This window comes from Rhododendron vialii, chromosome 10a (genome assembly GCF_030253575.1).
Source record: "Rhododendron vialii isolate Sample 1 chromosome 10a, ASM3025357v1".
Classification (NCBI taxonomy): Eukaryota; Viridiplantae; Streptophyta; class Magnoliopsida; order Ericales; family Ericaceae; genus Rhododendron; species Rhododendron vialii.
The window spans coordinates 1,396,076-1,413,947 of NC_080566.1; the positions used below are offsets into that span (position 1 = coordinate 1,396,076).

General features: G+C 39.9%; 3 protein-coding genes across 4 annotated transcripts; 1 reads left to right on the forward strand and 2 right to left on the reverse strand.

Annotated features, from left to right (window-relative positions):
• Positions 1-722: 722 nt before the first annotated feature.
• LOC131303563 (uncharacterized) lies at positions 723-6,432 on the forward strand. Of its 2 annotated transcripts, none has more exons than XM_058330492.1 (7): positions 723-944; positions 2,080-2,403; positions 3,066-3,242; positions 4,026-4,112; positions 4,212-4,270; positions 5,598-5,748; positions 5,840-6,432. In XM_058330492.1, exons 2-7 carry the CDS (start codon positions 2,101-2,103, stop codon positions 5,909-5,911), a joined length of 849 nt encoding a protein of 282 aa, XP_058186475.1. In that variant the 5' UTR covers positions 723-944; positions 2,080-2,100; the 3' UTR covers positions 5,912-6,432. The 2 variants fall into 2 exon arrangements, with proteins under 2 accessions (XP_058186475.1, XP_058186476.1); XM_058330493.1 differs by lacking the exon at positions 723-944 and adding an exon at positions 1,453-1,667.
• Positions 6,433-6,880: 448 nt separating this feature from the next.
• LOC131303562 (28 kDa ribonucleoprotein, chloroplastic-like) lies at positions 6,881-10,423 on the reverse strand. Its single transcript, XM_058330491.1, has 4 exons — positions 9,830-10,423; positions 9,417-9,518; positions 7,808-8,089; positions 6,881-7,215 (listed from the first exon to the last, which is right to left on the reverse strand). Exons 1-4 carry the CDS (start codon positions 10,277-10,279, stop codon positions 7,147-7,149), a joined length of 903 nt encoding a protein of 300 aa, XP_058186474.1. The 5' UTR covers positions 10,280-10,423; the 3' UTR covers positions 6,881-7,146.
• A 1,321-nt stretch (positions 10,424-11,744) lies between these two features.
• On the reverse strand, positions 11,745-14,145 carry LOC131303669 (uncharacterized). The gene is made up of 2 exons (XM_058330645.1): positions 13,463-14,145; positions 11,745-12,186 (listed from the first exon to the last, which is right to left on the reverse strand). The coding sequence occupies exons 1-2, from the start codon at positions 13,985-13,987 to the stop codon at positions 11,866-11,868; spliced, it is 846 nt and encodes a 281-aa protein (XP_058186628.1). The 5' UTR covers positions 13,988-14,145; the 3' UTR covers positions 11,745-11,865.
• Positions 14,146-17,872: the final 3,727 nt, after the last annotated feature.

Consider the following 17,872-nt stretch of genomic DNA (forward strand, 5'->3'; position numbering starts at 1 on the left):
TATTTTGTGAAGTCCTATAGCCCGTTTAGTCCGTAAACTTTGAAAACAAAATCAACCCTAATTAGGGAAACTTTTTCAGTGCCGGGTGGATATCACGTGGTGTCTGCTCAGCGCATCCGAGCTGTCTATTGCGTTTTTTGGACGGTTCAAATTTAAAGAGAGCAAAATGAGAGAGAAAATGTTGAGGTAAAAGGCGAATACCACGTGGAATATACCCGCCCGACACCGAAAAATTTCTCGTTAGCTAGAGAGATGGATATAGAACAAGGGAAATTACGAGGGGGGAGACGTGAAACAAAAAGTCTACACACACATACAATTTGTGCACAGATTTCATTGTGGGATTTACCACGGGTTCCACACAAATCATTCGAGCCGTTCATTAAATATAAAATATTTTTTCAAGGGTCCCTATAAAAAATAATCTTAATCCGATACCTATAGGTGCTTGATCCAATCATATAACTTTTCATCATCCGAAAATCTGAATGAAAAGTTAGATAATTGGATGAAGTACCTATAGGCATTGGATTGAGCTTATTTTTTACGGAGACCCTTGAAAAAATGTTTTACATTTAATGAACAGCTCGGATAATTTATGTGAGATCCATGGTGGACCTCACAATAAAATCCGTGGACAATCTGTGCACAGATTGCTGTGTGTAGCAGAACTGTGAAAGGACATGAAATTTATTGAAACCGTGCCGTGACAAATTTGAAATTTTTCGTCATCACATCCGTAGTACCTTTTTTTCAATTGGAGAGAGAGAGAGAGAGAGAGAGAGAGAGTTACCAGACCAGAAGAGAAATTATTAGAACCGCTTGCAAAAATCAGAGCTTCAGCTCTCACCCCGACATTCTTGATCAAAAAAGAAACAAAAACCACCGACAGCGGGAGAGAATAACCGAGTCGAAGAAACCCTAAAAGACGAACATTGAGTTGGGTTAGTTCTTCTTCTTCTTCTTCATTGTGGGTTTTCGAATGTTTTCTTGAATTTCTTGATTGTAAGCGTACGGTGTATTCAATCTTGTGTACCGTAACGGTTTCTAGTGTTAATTGTGGATTACCAATGAGGGGTTGGTTCAGCAGTGGAAACTCGGTATTGGTTAGATAAAGTCCAGGTTCGACTCCCGTAGCCCCTTATTGGGGATTAAACATATTCTTATAGTGATGTGGTATGACAGGGCAATACTCTCGCTGGAGGTGATGGGTACTGTACCTGCACCTCCATTTTATGTACCACGGAAAGCAGTTGAATTGTGGATTTATGGCTCACAGTGGGTATATCTGATTGTAGTTTAGTACATGTTTCATGCCTATTGGGTGCTCAGATGGCGTAGGGATAAAATGGGCCAACTGGTGGTTGTCAGGTACTTGAAAATGGGGGGTGGATCGGGGTTTATGTAACGTAAGGGCGGTCTAGATTAGAAATGGGATTGGAGTAAGTAACCTATTAGTTGTGGTATACTTCTAAGTTTCATAATAGTATGATTGCAGTGAGAGTGTTGGTGGTATTGGACTAAATTTGTGAGACAGAGATGTATTGTTTTTTACATGCATATTCGAGTCACTTTTGACTCAACGGTTGTGCAAGTGCATTTAGTGCAATGAGATCAGCGGTTCAATTCTTATGGAGAGGAAGTTGAAGCCCTTGTTTATTGATTGGGTAGGGAATGATTCTAACATATTTAAAAAAAGCTTTCTTGTTCTATTCATCAGAATTCATATTAGATCAAAAGTTGCCTTGCCTGATGTGATGTTTTCATTAACGTTTTCTTCTTTTGAAAGTAGTGGTTCTAGTGTTAACCATTTGCTTTCGGAAAGAAATAGCAAAAGCTTGCAAATTGCAACTAGCCTTCTTTGGGCTCTCTGTCACTGTCTCTTGTTGGGTAAGAAAGCATGTTATACCATGAAAGAAATAGTTACAACGTAGATGTAGAACTCATGTATCCGCATAGGCAGCCTAAGAGGGCATGACCACAATGAGACAAAACAAGACCCCACTGTTGGCTCTCTACAATATCTACCGGATGCTCTTGTATTGTTGTTGTGTTGATAGAATGAATTTTCATGTGCAGCCCTGGTGATCCTTCTATGTTATGTCAGAAGCCCGAAGGGATATGGGTGCTTCAGCCGAACTCGACCTAGTAGGACCTGATTACTTTTCTTTCTATACACAAGAAGTAGCAGAGCTGTTGTCGCATGATGAGGATTTTCTGCCTCTCCCTTCAGAAACTGCTGAATTTGGTGAAAGAACGAGTGATATGGTTGGAGACAAGGCTATAGTTTTGGGTTCACTATTTTCTAGTCCTATTAGTGCCAGGCTTTCAGAGTATAAGAAAGAAAGATTGAAGGCATTGCTTAGGCAGAGTGCAGTTACTCTTTCACAGGAAGTTGATGAGGTTTGATCTCTCTCTCTCTCTCTCTCTATATATATATATATATATATATATATATACACACACACACACACACACACACACACACACAAGCTCATGGCAAACAGACGTAACACAATCGTAGTTTGACGTATTAAATCAAGTTCGGCTTTGCAGATTTTGCAGATGAATTCATTTCAGTAAAGCTTAAAAGTACCTAATAAATCCAAGAATCCTTCGATGAAAACTGATGAATGTATGATGACTAATGTCTTTGACGCTGTCTAAGATATATGTCTGATTCTGTGAATGATTTAGCAAAAGCACTTGTTAGTATGTTACTGTGTCCTTGAGAGCACTCAGTGCATTGTGGTCAAGAGTTATTTGAATACTTTGATTTTTGAGTGTTTCTTTTATATTTTTACCCAGCTGTACTTAGTTCTTGGTCAGGCCAAGCTTTAAGGTTTCACTGACACATGGTTTTTGTTTTTGTTTTTGAGATGTTGATACTTCATGCACATTGTCTGTAATCCTTCACCCTAGTTGTATGTGTGAATGGTGCTATTTTTTAGTTTTCATTTTTGTGTATCAGGGTGCCATCTATTTACTATACCAGGGTGCCACTCTATGGTTGCATATGGTGGGCGTTGATAACTCATTGATGCTATGTGACATTTTGAATGCAGATGCTAGATCCTGTATTTGCTATTTGCCGGTTACAATCACAACTGCGATACGCAAAATGCTTGCCGAATTGTTCAGGTCCAGCATCTGGGGATGATGCAAAACAGCATCCTCACAAGAAGATTAAGCTGTCCTCTTCGACCAGCTTCGCTTCAAATGGTAGTCCCGTCAGTGCAGAGGTTTGTTATCTTATCCCTTCTTTTTTCTTAAAATGAGGCTTCTGTTTTTCTGGTAATACCTGGTTGTCAATTTCGCTTGCCCTTCCTAATTGTTGGTGGTTTGAGACGAGGTGACAGGATGCTGTAGGTGTTCATTGGAAATTTATACTGCAAAGTGGATGTCAGGATATAGAGGACAATTATGGTTTAAGATAAGGGGGTTGTCAAGTATGCAAAACAAGTTGATAAACTATGTGGAGTACTGGAGTCCTCTCTACCAACTTGTGGCTTTTACAGATTAGATCTGTGAAGTCCAAAAAAGCTCGGGCAGTGAATTTTATGTGGATGATTCTAACATCCATGGGTGTTGTACATGTATACCAGATTTACACGCCCCTGTGTATTACAAGCATAGGTAGCGCTGTATGTGGCTGTAATGGTGGTCATCTCAGAAAAGGATAGAGTGTCCTCTTGCCATCTTAGTTTCATGGTGGCGTGTTCTACTGTGACATAGGTGTTCTGACTCACCAGCTTCAATTGGTGTGGCCATGCACATGTCAAAGGTAGCAAATACGGTGGAAAGTTCCATCCAAAAATGAACATCAAAGCAGTGAATTGCTCTTCATCTTTGGTTAAGTGTTTGATCCCTAGGATAGGCAAGCTAATACTGAGCTTGGAAAACTCGGCTCTCATCTTGTAATACATAATGCCATTGTACAGGTCTTTTTGTCTTTATGAAAAGCATGCACAGTCACGAACTATGTGCTAATGAGGTTGGGTATCTCCTTTCAAAAAAAATTCCAGGTTAATGAGGATTTGCAGTTCCTCTTGGAGAATTCCGCAAAGGTTGATGAGTCTATGAAAAAACATTCTGATGAACTATCGGAAACGGTGATCTTCCAAAAAATCTTTCTTTGTTGAGCTTCAAATTTTCTTAACACTCTGAATGTTTGTTTATGGCTAACTTGAGATCAAAATTCCCTTCTTAAGCTTGGGCACATGGAGCGGCAGCTTGAGGAAATTCTTGATAGAATACTGTCCACTTGCAGGTAACTGTCTTTCCTTTCATAAGTCAGTTCAGGAAAAAAAAAAAAAAAACATTAGTTTGTCCTCACATTCTTGGTTTAATATATGAATACGAGTAAGATGCATACCCATACCAATTGCGTCGTTCACAATTCTTTTCCCCTGTTGTGCTGCCAATGGACCAACGATGCAATGGTGGCCAACTAGCTGTTTTTGACTTCGATGATTTCTCTCGTTTTTTTATTTTTGATAACTCAAGGGTCTAATAGTTGCGCAAACTCCAAAGTGTTACCTGATGCCTAATCCATGAGGATATTCAAGTGCGCCATATATATTCTACTAGGGCTGCAGTTCTTAACTACCAACAAGGTCAGAGAGCGAAGACTAAAGAGTTTCATTGGAGAGAGTCTTGAATCGCATGATGTCTCTGTTTTGTTGGCTCTATTAGGGCTTCTCAATAAAATTAGTCGTCAAGTATAGGGTTCGCCAGCTAGGGTTGATGACAACCCATGGTTCTTTAAAATTGTCATGCATAGTGTAAATCATAAATGTCGTATATGTGATCCAGTATGTATTGTATGAATATTTCTATATTCCCTTTGGTTTGTCTACCTCTGCAAGAAATTTCAGTAATACACTTTGTTGGATTGTGTATTCCCTTTGTGTCCCACATCGCCTGGACAAGCTCCTCTATGTTGGTTATAAGGCCCTAGCTTCCCTCTCCTTAATACTTGGGTTTTAAGGAGACTTTGTTGGCTGAGCTTTTCTAACATGGTATTAGAGCTTTGGTTGGGCCTTTTCCATGGTGGACCGTTGCCTGGTTGCCATGCTTTGTGGACCCGGAGGGTGTGTTGGATTGTGTCCCACATCGCTTGGACAGGCCCCCTCTATGTTGGTTATAAGGCCCTAGCTTCCCTCTCCTTAATACCTGCGTTTTAAGGAGACTTTGTGGGTTGAGCTTTTCTAACACACTTCAAATTGCGTCAAAGTAATATCTGTGCAAAATATGACCCAGAAAAGTAGGGTTACGATAGTGCACAATTTGGATCCCGATTTAACATCTAAGTATGTCGTTTCTAAAAGAGTGACTATCGCCCCTCATAGAAACTGGTGACCGAGTTACATAATTAAATCTCATGCACAATCGAAGTGGATGCAAGACACACATGACAGAATAGGCACTTGCGCAATGAACGAGATTGTCCGTATCTTATCTCAAGTAGGACTGGCCACTGTTAATTGATTGGGATGACTAAATGCGCCTGAGGGTATTATATTGTTCATTCTGATGCATTCAACCATATCTTCCTTTGAAACTGTGATACTTAAGATCTTACTTTGCTTCTACAGGTTGATGACTCTTTCAGAGAAGCAACAGCTTCAGAAACTTATTCAGAAGCTGCCACCAAGAAATCTTGACCGTGTCGTGGAAATCATTCAACGTAATAAGCCATCGGGAAAATATTCTTCTGGCACGATTCATGTTGATTTGGAAAAAGAGGCAAGTAGAAAAAGTGCTCTCTTTGTACTTTTGAGTGAGTCAACTATCTTCAACTAACTAATCTTCTTGATTTCTAATTGAACTGTTGTAGGATAATCTAACACTCTGGCGACTGTATTGCTGTGTTGAAGCCGTTGAAAACGCTAGAAAGCTTCCACGGTAGCCGAATCAAAGCAAATACTATCGGCCATTTATGGTCCCAGAACCAAACATTACGTGGGCTGATTCACTCCAGTCAGGGTTTACTTGATTCATTTGTAGGGTGGTAATGCCTTCTTCATTTTGGAATCTTATTTGATACACAAATTTTCCTCAGATCAGGCCTGTAAATTTAGTGTTCTAGCATCAAGGCAGAAAGAGCATGATTGTGAAGTACTTCACAAGCCCTCGAAGGTGAATTATGACCCAGTTTCCTTTTGCACAATCAAGGCGTCTTCTTAGGTTTTTTCCTTGAGCTATGTAATGCTGCCTTGCCAAATTTGGTTTGTTTTTCTTGAATTTCTTCTGTATGTCATCCCATAGATAGATGTTCCGACAGTGTGAAATGGCATACAAGTTTATGATTGTTAGTGCAAGGGATCATTTACTGTACACTGTTGACCTGAAGTTTGTTTTTCTTGAGCTCTTATTCCTTGAATCCTTCTGTAAGCTGCTGCCGATGTGAATGCCTGAAGTGTTTTTTTATCTGGTTCCGTATTTACCCAAACTGTTTCTGATTTGGTTGTGTATTTGCCCAAACTTTTTCTGTGTTTGGGGCAAAAAATCACTTATTGAGTCGTGAACTGCTATTTTAAAGCAAAATTTAACATACAAAGAGAAGGTACTGAACTATTTTGTTTAGTGCAAGTGACCGACGGAGAGAAGGGTCGATGTAAGTTGTTAACCGTTTTGCCACAAGAAGGATCGTCGCTTGTACGCCATATTGGCTTTCATAGTTTGATACTATAAAACACAGTAAAATGGACCTCGGGTCAAATATTTTGAACTTTAGTGCATTCCAAATAGGTTTTGTGTCCCAACCAGTTGAGGTCAGCTCCATGAATCTTACTAAAACCGTGCTTGGCGAGGACTAATGGTTGCATTGCACCAAGTAAATGTGTGCAAAAATGATATCATCATCAAGTCACCAATAAGCCACAGGAATTCTCAGCTTCTTGAGAAATTATAAACTTCTTGAGAAACTCTCAGCTACTTATAACAGAGTGCCAATTTTCTTGCCCAAACAATCAAGATGTCACCATTAGAGAAAAAAGCTACATAAGGAAAACAGAGAGAGAGAGAGAGAGAGAGAGAGAGAGAGAGAGAGAGAGCATAAGTAAAAGGACAAGAGATAAGAACAGCAGCAAAGTTTCTCTGCGGTACTGATTATACTAGACTTGAAAGCACATGTTCACCATCTCAAATCGAAAACGAACGCCTACGGCGATCCTCAGCAAGATTTACCCTAATCGACCTCCCGTCCAAACTCTGCAAAGCCAAGCATACTTAAATCAGGAATCAATAAAAGAGATGCGCACAGGAAGTTAAGATTGTGCCCAAGAAGAGATGATAGCAAACCTATCGATCAAAAGATTTACAAAATTCAGCATTCCAAGGCAGAAATCAACAGTTCGCTATATCATCCAGATCGACAGAGTTCCCTAGCGTTCGCTTAATAAGATTTTAACTTCCTATAATACTTTCGATAAGCATAACTAGCTTTTGAAGTTGCCTCTGCCTTTGTTATATGAACTTTGGCACGGGCATGTGTATTTGATTCATCTAATTTCCAAGTCAAGGACAGGGAACAGGCAAAGATATTCATACGTGCTAGTGCATTTCTTTTTACTTTCTTTGTGTAGATGGTGTTTACAAGGTGCCACATATCACACACAACATAGCAGCCCTATGCGTTGTTCATGGTACATTAAAAAATTCTGTAGGTTTGCTAGGAGAATGTACAGCAAAACTTAGGCCACGTCTGGAGTCTGGACATAGTCCTTTTCGTATATATGAGCTCATTTACAAGGACAAATAGGAATTTCACGAATATATATGAAAGGGGGAGCATGTATTAAACCTGTCCATCAAGAGCCGCAATCGCATCATTCACCTCTATCTCACTGGACATGGTTACAAAGCCAAATCCGCGCGAACGTCCTGTTTCCCGGTCAGAAACTACCCTGGCATCGACCACCTTACCATGTTCGCTGAAGACCTGCTCCAGGCGAGAACCATCCACTTGCCATGGGAGGTTACCAACGTAAATTCTGAAAACGGGTTCAGACGATCTAGGAAGTCTTTCTGGACGTGACCCTCTTGGAGCAGCCTTGTTTACAGTCAAAGTCCTTCCGTTTAGTTCCTGTTAAGAACATTTTCAAATCTTAATCACCTATCACTTGGGAAGAATGAATTCATGAGGTAGATGCAAAACCATTTACATCAATGAGACACCCAAGGAACTCAGATGTGGTAAAAGTACGACAGTGAGTTTCCTTACAACTCTACATACCAATCCTACTATCATCCTCCTATCATTGATGTCAGTCAGATATTCAGGATACCCATTTTTATGAGGTCTACAATGGTTCCCTTCAAGGAACAAGGGGTCTTGAACAATGGTTCCCTCAATAATCAGCTTGTGTATCAAGGGGTTTTGATACTCAAGCTGATTCCCACAAGACTGAAAGATCTGTTGCATACTCACAGCAACTCTGTTGCATTCCCTGCAATACTTGTGTCCGACAGATGCGATACGGCTGTTCGAATCATACATAAATTTAGACGCTTATAAGTCTTATCCTCTAGCGGTGGTGATGATTGGAAAAACAAAGAGCTCACATTAGCTAGTAAATCAACTTTTCTGTTCATTCACAAGGATTGCACATAGCATTCCATAGTTGGTTGCCTTCATCCCATATTCCCATGTCATTTTAAGTATATTGTCTGCACCAAAGTTGCAGGTTGCAAGGGTCACATGGTTATTGAGGGTTACTGAATGACACCCATAAACTGTACGCCTGATCCATACCCGAATGCTTAATTAACATGACCAACACTGGGAAACAGGCTCTCATACACAACTCCGACAATCACTGAGTCAACTACATTTTACAATTCAACTTGACATATGTGAAGCTGGTCTCTCTTCTCTCTATCCTGTACTTAACAGTGGAACAGAAGATGCATATACATAAGAACCAATGACTATTATTCTGCAAAAGTTAGGACTCAAATAATGTCGCCACCTTGCAATAAACGGTATTTTTCATCTATCTTGTATCACATTAGGTTCTCCTTTATAGCATGAGCCAAAAAAGAAGAGGTTGATGTAGTTAAAATTTCCATCCTTTAAAGAAGAGGTTGATGTAGTTAAAATTTCCATCCTTTAACTGACCAAATACCATAGAAGGATTTGAAAACGTAAGAGATTCAGTTCTTGGTGATTTTTGGAGAACAATGTTAACTACAATCGCAGGAGAAAACAAAATGTGATGTCTATAATCCACTCTGATGTTCGAAGAAATGCAGCATTTCAATTGAGATAGGTAGATCCCTAGCATATAACTATCCTCCACAACACACACATGATGAAACAAAAATTCCATACGTAGAATTTTTCCACTTGAAGTGCCACACTCCGAAAAAAAAAAAAAAAAGAATCACGAAAATGGAAAGGGAATACTCACATATTGGTTGAACATCTCAACAGCCTTCTCAGCTTCTTCAACAGTACTCATTGTCACGAAACCAAAACCCCGACTCATATCCGTTTCCCTATTGTAAATCACCTACAATCAAACCAACCCAATCAACATAACACATGCCTCACAATTTTCAGTTCCCCAATCACATAGTACAGAAATTAAAAGGTCATGTCATAGTTCTTAAGATGCAAATAATGCCCAAAAAACTAGAACTTCAATGCACTTATTACCTTTACATATTCCCATCTCACATTCCAACACTATTTTTTCGCCTTAACCACTGCAGTATGAGTTCACCGGCTACGGCTATCTAACATTTCAAGTATCGTTGATACAGTTGAGGCGTCGTTAGCATAGTCTAAGGATAAATTGGAGAAGGAAAAGAGAAATTATACCTCCGCAATCTCAACAACGCCAGCCTGGTCAAAAAGCTGAGCCAACTTCTCACTGTCAATCTCAAAGGGTAAGCCACCAACAAAAACCTTAGCTTCTTCAGGTGGCTCAGAGTAAGACTCTTCACTCTCCTCCACACCTCCACTTCCCTCTCCACTCTCCTCTTCACCTCCCCACTTAAACCCCTCAACTGGGTTCTCTTCTTTTTCTTCTTTCTCCTCTTCCTGGGCCCAATCGGAGGTCTGTGCAACGAGCGAAACGCCGCCGGATGACGGTGAAATCTTGTTTTTGAGGGATACCCATGAAGGGAATGGACCAGAAAGAGATGCGAACTTGGTAGGCTTTGAGAGGAATGGGTGTGAAGGTTTGGTGGCGAAGAGTGTTGGTACAGCAGTGATGGAGCACTTGGGGATGAACAGGGACTTGATGAGAGGTCCGGTTGCAGAAGTCATCTTGAAGAGAGAGAGAGAGAGAGAGAGAGAGAGAGAGGATAAGGGGGTGAAGGCTAAACAAGGGAGGAGAGTTTTTTGGGTTCAAGCTGGTCAGGGTTTGGGTCGCTTCTTCAACTCCAGAGATTGGGTCATGGGTGGCTCAGATTTTTTTTACCTATTTACCTATGGAGATAGCCATAGGTGAAATAGGATGAAATTCACCGCAAATAGTTTTTGTTCTTTTTTAATAATTAGGCGTTTGTGTTAGCTTACACGCATCGGAATCGGTTGTAGTGAGTCATCTCATTAGTCAATAAGTGCTTTAAATTGTTCGAATTAAAGAAAATATTCTTTCCGCGAAGAATTCTTTTATAATCTTAACCGTTGATTGATGGAATGAGATGACTCCATACACCCTTGTAGTGACTTGCTCACTACAGGACCCTCGGATCCGCACACAACTCAACTACTTCTAGAGGACCATACATCCACCGTCCTTCAACAGGAACCGTAGCAAATAGTTTAACGGATAGGTATTTTGAGTTACTCGCTAAATGTTCATGTTTGAATTCAAGTTTTCATATCATACTCGTTACGATCAAAACCAAAAATTCCAGTAGTTGTCATTGGTGAGGTTAAAAATACATTTATTTGCCGTAACGTGTAGTGTGATTTTAGCTTCCAACATATGCATGGTGGCATTTTTACTGCAGAAGATTATATAGTGCTGAGAGCAATGCTTTCCGGTGGCGGGGAATATGTTGAGTTGTCCATCTGCATATCGAAATACGATGATGGATATTACATGTGGTTTTTTATGGTTAAATTTCATGGTAAAAACAGTTGAAACTTGGTTACTCGAATGAGTTTTGTGGGAGTTGAGTATATATATAGTAGTTCGATGTTTCTTTGAACCCTTTGTGCATCTTTTAAGATTGTGGAGTGAAATAATGTAGCATCATTCGGTTAGTAAGGAGAGTGAAAATGCAACGCCAAACGAAGGTCTCAAATAAAATGCAATACCTGAACGTATCGACCCTTTGGGACGATACATTTCCCCTCATCAAATTCAAGATATAACCGGAGAGATTTCTTGATCGAGCGACGATTCATCAACTCTTTCTAATCACATTCCTTTCTTTTTGAAAAAATCGCTTGCTTAATTCATCATTCAAACAGAGTCCCCAAGTATAAATTCAGGCATCATATATACTAACAGTGTTCCACATGCATCCATTGATTTTACGTACCAAATTCAGTAGAGGGTGGTTCAATCACATCTTTCTGGACATCTAGTATAGTAGCTATTAGACCGCTTTTCCACCATCTCTCCTAAAATCAATTGGTGTTAGGAAGGGTTTCAATTAAGTCTTTTATGACATTCGACATTGCACCTGCAAGTTTGTTTTTAGAGCAGTCACAGGGAGTGACATTGTGTAACCAAATCTACGAAGGCACTCCGGACCCAACAGTAGCAAAGTAAACAGAGAGAAAAAGCAGAGAAATTGAATGGCAATAATATGATCTCAGATACTGTATATAAAGAAGAACTAGGAATATTAGCACATAAAAATATGCACAAATTTGTGGCCTTCAAGAAATGGGATTCATTCGTAAACGGGTTTGAAGTTCTTGTAACCTATAACGGCATAGAAAGGGTCTGATCCGGACATCAATCCCAGCAACCTCACAATCCAACCTAAAGGCCCTCCCTCTTGTTTAGCTCCACCAGTCCCGGGTAACTTTCGTATGATTTCTGGCTGTGTGAATCCTTCAATGCATTGGAAGTACTGCATTACCAGTTGTACCCGACTGTAGCCGGTCCCCTCTCTCCATGCGGCAATGGCTTTCTCGTAGAACATTCTGCTGCTGAAACTTACTACGAACACACCTCCTGGCCTAAGCACACGAAATACCTCTGCAAATACCTGCAATCGATATATGTTACTTCTTGTTGTGACGTTTCTTGTATTTCTTCTTGTGAGGTATCTTGCATTTATCGGTGATCTCAAAGTTACGAAACAGCCATACAGGCATAATGCTTGCATTTTTGAACTGTTTCAACAGCGAATTTATGTTGGCAAAGGCTCAGCAAACTTCGAGTATAAAACAAACTAACGATGCCTCACAACAAGAACTTATGTACGCAATTTCTCGCGCCTACTGATATACGTGGTGCTCTCATTGCGAACTGAATACTCACCAGCAGACATCTTAATCTCCAACGGATCAACTAGTCCCTAGACAAGGTTATGGGTGGGTTATCTAACTTATTACTGGTAATGTTGTACAAATAACTACAGAGAAAAATGGTTTCAGAAATGATAAAAAAAATGATCACTCTAGGATAAAAAAGCCCATCAAGGTACATTGTAGCAAAGAAAATGCCATCTCTACATCTTTTAGGTCAAGTTCCACCAAGAAATTGTGAAATAATAGCATTCTTCATTAGTAATTCAAGTGGGTCATTTTCCATAGCACCTTTGGGTGTTGTCCATTACACGAGTGATTATTCAGTGTCACAGGGAACTGCCACATGATGCCCCAGGCTCTTTTTCTACCACACATTTAGCATAGAGCTTGCACATTCGTTTTGGCCAAACATCTGTGTGTGTGTGTGGTATAAAAGGAGTCTAGGACACCACGTGGCGGTGCTCCAAGAGCATTGTTTTCCAATTACACTTGCATCAAAGTTTACTTAATTACCTCATGTTACATATGCCTAGTTTTGTATTATGTTAACGGTATGAAAAATGGGAACTGAAACCTGGTACGTTGTATGCCTAATCTGTGGTACTCTTAGGAGCCGGCTCTTATTACTTACTCTTCCAAGCAATAAACATTTATGAAACTTGGGGAAACATTTCTAAGAGCATAACGACCAATAAAAGGAAATTGATTTTGGCACTCCAGTTTTAGCCACTGACATTTCACTTTGTGTCTTGATCATGTAAGATTGTAAAACAAAAAGTGGAGTGCCACTAGCTAAAAATAGAATGCCAAAATCACATCCCTATATAAAATTTCGGAGATCTCTTTAATTCAGTAAACTTAGCATTTTGGAATGCAAGTGTATCAAGTGTATCATGTTTCAAGATGACCGTGGCAAACATAATTCGCTTGGGTATTAGCGTTCTAGGAAACATATCTTTATACTAATCAATTTTGGTTATAAAATGACAAACAATAGACTTTCACTCTAACCTTTTCAGGCTGTTGAAGATACTGCACACTCACAGTACAAACCACAGCATCCAAACTGCAACTCTCCAACTCAAGTGTCTGATCTTGATTCAAATCCTTCACAAAGAAGTAATCAAGTCTAGGGTTCTTGGCCAGTTCTTGGGCATTAATCCCATGCCCCACCACTTTCTTGTACTCAACTTCTTTGGGTAGATGGCTAACCCACGAGCTCATGAGGTCAAGAACCTCCGAGCCAGGGCTCAACCTTTCTCTGTAGAGGTCAGTCAATGTGGAAATGAAATTGTTGTCCACATGGGTCACAAATCTGGGGAAAGCATAGAATTCTCTGTCTGATTTTGGGTTCAGTTTTGTTCTGCCTTCTGGGTTAAGGACTTGGCGTCTGATTTGGCCTGATTTTTGGGCTATTGGGTTGTTCTCAGAAAGGGTGTTGAGGATTGGGATTCTGAAATGGGGAGCCTTGGATTTGAGTGGGAGTGGTTTTGGTGGGTGCCATGGCTGCTTGAGGTTTGGATGGATGGTGAGCATTAGATTTTTGATTATTGAAGTTTGTTTTTTGTATTTATTTTTAAATGGAATGGAAGTGAGGAAGTCCAAGGGAAGTATATGGATTATGGAGTGAGAGATTAGTAGTGCACGAGAGGTTGGGGTGTATGACAGGTAGGGCTTTACACTATCAAGTTTGCAGGTTTGACTCTCGCGGTAGCCAAAGCAAAAAAAAAGTTGGAGACACTGAAAATTTGTTTGGCCTTTCACTTCAAGACCTTGGGATTAATCGAATTAGTAATCAAGATTAGTCGAGATGCAGAATTGGGCTCCCTGTAGCGCAGGAGTGTAGTGTACAATCCGAGTCGTCCATATCGACAATTATTGGTCTAAATTTTATCTTGACTCCTGCAGATTTTAGTCGTCCATTGCTGAAATGAAATCTAAACTATTGATAGTCAAGATAGACGGCTCGGATTGTGCACTACACCGCGAACTACAGGCACTCCGATTTCGTCAAGATGCGCATAAACTAGTTCATACCCAGAGAGAAAGAGAGAAAGAGAGAGACAGAGAGAGAGAGGTGTAACATGAAGATATCTATTTTTCTTGGTCAGAATTTGCAGGAGACAAACGTACCCTTAAGTAATGGGTTAAAAGCCCATTTCGAACTACGAAACTGGGCCTATTGTTTTGGCACACTTTGTTCACAGCGGATACATCTTTCAATTGGGCCAAAGTGATACATTCTTTAATTGGGCCAAGCAGGCTGGAGCCCGCCCGTTAGGCCTTATCTATTTGGAAGTCATGGGCTAAAAGTACACTTTACACCCTTGTGGTTTGCTCAATAAACACAAAAGCCCCTTATAGATGAAAAATGAAGAGATAACGTCCCTGGTTTGGATTGAGGTCTAGACAATGGAGGAATACCAACGTTTTAGTAGCAGTTGATATGACATAATGTATTCCTGCCAAATCTCACATGCAAATGAATTCGTTGCCCCATTTGACCAGTGTCCTTGGCGAGGTTTACGGGATTTTTTAGAGCGATGTAAAATGTGTATGAAAATATGTGAGATGTCCATTGAAAATCACTTTACTTTCAGTCCTATTCATCCCGCGTGGTTAGCATTACCCGTACGTAACACTACGTTAGGAATTAGGATCGCTTTAGGCTATGTATGGATCTAAGAATTGTTGAGAGAAAAAGAAAATAACTTTTGGATAACTTTGATATGCATACTGTGTTTCAACAACTAATCAATAATGCACCTTTCGACAACAAAATAATACTAATTTTCTTTCCCATTTCTGAATCCAGCCAAGGTAGAGTACGTAGCATTTCGTGCTTACTTTAGTTTCTATTCTTAGTCTTTTTCTTATTTTGTATTCCCTTGTCGTTCATAAAGTATTTTCAGTAACTCAAGATCTAAACACAACTACATATAAAAACTTCGTATACCCATCCTAGAGAGAGAGAGAGAGAGAGAGAGAGAGAGAGAGAGAGAGAGAGAGAGAGAGAGTTTATTCAGACACGACCTAGAGAGAGTAAACGACCAAGTTAATTTTTTTACTTGGAATGGGGCAACCACATCAAAAAGGTGAAGCCTTTTTGGACATACAATGCCCTTGATAATGTTTACCTAATTATCAACATAATGGCCAGTAACTTTTTTTTTTTTTGTCAAAGTTTAGAGATGCTTTTATTGATACGAAAATCATAAATCAAGAACGGGTAGCCACCCTCAAAGAGAGAGGAAAGCAATCACAAAGGAAATTTAAATTTACAAACGAACATTCAGGACCTCACACACACAAGTCTCGTCTCCGACCACAAAAATCCATCAAGACGACATAAAAAAACCCACCAGTAACTAGTTTAACGATATACCCTTTTGCAAAAGCGTTGTGATTGGTTTTCCATCCTATATAAGATACTAATACATGCAACTTGCATGATCAATTGGATGATGTTTTTGGCCGCAATTAGGGGCTTTTGCTTTTTTATTGAAAAAACCAAAAAAAAAAAAGAAGGGTTCCAGGTCTAACCAAACACTGTGTTGTAACTCAACCTACCCCCCAAAAGAACAAAGAGCTCCAGAAAGAAGAGGCATAGAAATGATGATTCTCTTCTGTGTGCCAAACGTGCAATATGGCTTTTTCTGGAAAGGAACAACCAATGGTTTTGAATCAAAAGAATGTCTCACATGATTGTGACCCCAGCCCTGCCCCCCCGGACACTTGGGACCTCCTTTATATAGGTTGCATGTGCATATACATGTAAATGCTCAGAGAGAAGACAAAAATGTCTTGGTCTTAAGCAAACATTCCTTCCCATTGTCCAATTAAAGTCTTTTCATAACTTGGGTGTCCGGACCAGCTTACACACATTTCAACTGATCTTTGGAGACTAATCTTATGAGGGAGCTAGCTAGAACAAAACTCTTTACGAACTTGCTCAGAAGGAGCTGATAGCATCTCAGATTAAGAGATTTCGAACATAAAATCTTATGAGGGAGCAAACCTGTAAGCGACTTAGGTCTCAGGCAACCTTGACCTCTAGGGGGTATCCCTTAGGTTACCATTGTCCAAAATTGCTGTTTCGTGGAACGTCAATCTGTTCTTTTTCTTTACTTTTTACGGGGCCCAGATGGCTGACAAGGAGGGGTCATGTTTGTCGTTTTTTTTTTTTTTGGGGTGGGCTTAATCATAGGAATTCTAGATTCCCGGTTGATTTTGGAAGGGATCAAACTTACGTAAGCTTCTACCGATCCACTCAAGCGTACGGAACACGAACTATTGGAGTAAATGAGTTCGACTTGAAACTGCATGAGAAGGGCATTGAAGTCAATTTGTTCATCACAACTCCAATCAAAACTCATGGTTTTTTTTTTCCCCTTGTTTTGTTCTCTTTGAATCAGCCACTTTATATAAAAAGTTCTAAACTTTAATTTTGAACCCTAAATTAATTCTTAGATGAAGCAAGGATTACCCTAAATCAAATCAACGTACTAATGTCGTAATCATTTTGTATGCGAAAAGTACTCTTTGATAAGTGATAATAAAATGGAATCTATCTCATTACCTCATTGGCATCCACAACCAATTCCTTTCCAAGCAAATTAGAATCAAGAAAGAGAGAGTAAGTTTGGAACAATCAAAGTCCATGCAATTGTGTTGACTTTTGCGGTTAATTCTCTTTTAAATGGAAGTGTAGGTGTGGTACCTTGCCACTTTCGTCAGTGACTATTGTTTATCAGACCACACCATTATTTGTAGAGGACTCCACACCGTTGAAACGACCCGAAGTTTAGGTGGGTGTTAAATATACCAAGTGAAGCTCTAACTCCCAACCAACGTGAGACTAAGCACTCACTCCCCCCAAACTTGGGGTACTACAACCGCACTTATGTCAGGACAAAAGCTAATTAAGATCCCATCACGTATGGGCTATGTTAGAAATATGTTCAGCCCCAATAAAGGGTTGTGGAGACTTGAATTTGGGCCTTGTCCCACCAAGTCTAAGTTTTCACCACTGAACCAAACCCTCATTCGTCTCAGACGTCGATATTGACAATTCAAAACAATAGAAATTTAATAATTTTTGGTGACCACATTTGAGTACCGCATGTCCGTATGTGTGGTACCATGTGAAGTGCCACTAATGCATTGATGGAATGTGCCTCATATATCCTGTTTGGAGCACATTTTACCGATGAATTGATGGTACACAGTATATAGTACCCAAAATGTGACGCTTAAATGTGGTCGGTATAGCCTTGCGCAAAATAAGTAGCATTTCTCTCCTTTCCATGCAGCATACATTCATCAAGGGAGTAATTTTTGGACTCTGGAGGGCATGCATGATTGCATTGTTGTGAATTGATATCCAGCTAGCTCGGTGGATGAGTGATGATTCTTCTAGAT

Excerpts from the sequence above, each read along its gene's own strand:
- LOC131303669 (XM_058330645.1), bottom strand. The coding sequence starts at position 13,987 with ATGCTCACCATCCATCCAAACCTCAAGCAGCCATGGCACCCACCAAAA. Across the intron at positions 12,187-13,462 it reads ATCTTCAACAGCCTGAAAAG|GTATTTGCAGAGGTATTTCG; the intron begins GTTAGAGTGAAA and ends TATCGATTGCAG.
- LOC131303562 (XM_058330491.1), bottom strand. The coding sequence starts at position 10,279 with ATGACTTCTGCAACCGGACCTCTCATCAAGTCCCTGTTCATCCCCAAG. Across the intron at positions 8,090-9,416 it reads TTGAGATGTTCAACCAATAT|GAACTAAACGGAAGGACTTT; the intron begins GTGAGTATTCCC and ends TGTTCTTAACAG. Across the intron at positions 7,216-7,807 it reads TTGCGGCTCTTGATGGACAG|AGTTTGGACGGGAGGTCGAT; the intron begins GTTTAATACATG and ends TTGGCTTTGCAG.
- LOC131303563 (XM_058330492.1), top strand. The coding sequence starts at position 2,101 with ATGTCAGAAGCCCGAAGGGATATGGGTGCTTCAGCCGAACTCGACCTA. Across the intron at positions 3,243-4,025 it reads GTAGTCCCGTCAGTGCAGAG|GTTAATGAGGATTTGCAGTT; the intron begins GTTTGTTATCTT and ends AAAAAATTCCAG. Across the intron at positions 4,271-5,597 it reads AGAATACTGTCCACTTGCAG|GTTGATGACTCTTTCAGAGA; the intron begins GTAACTGTCTTT and ends TTGCTTCTACAG.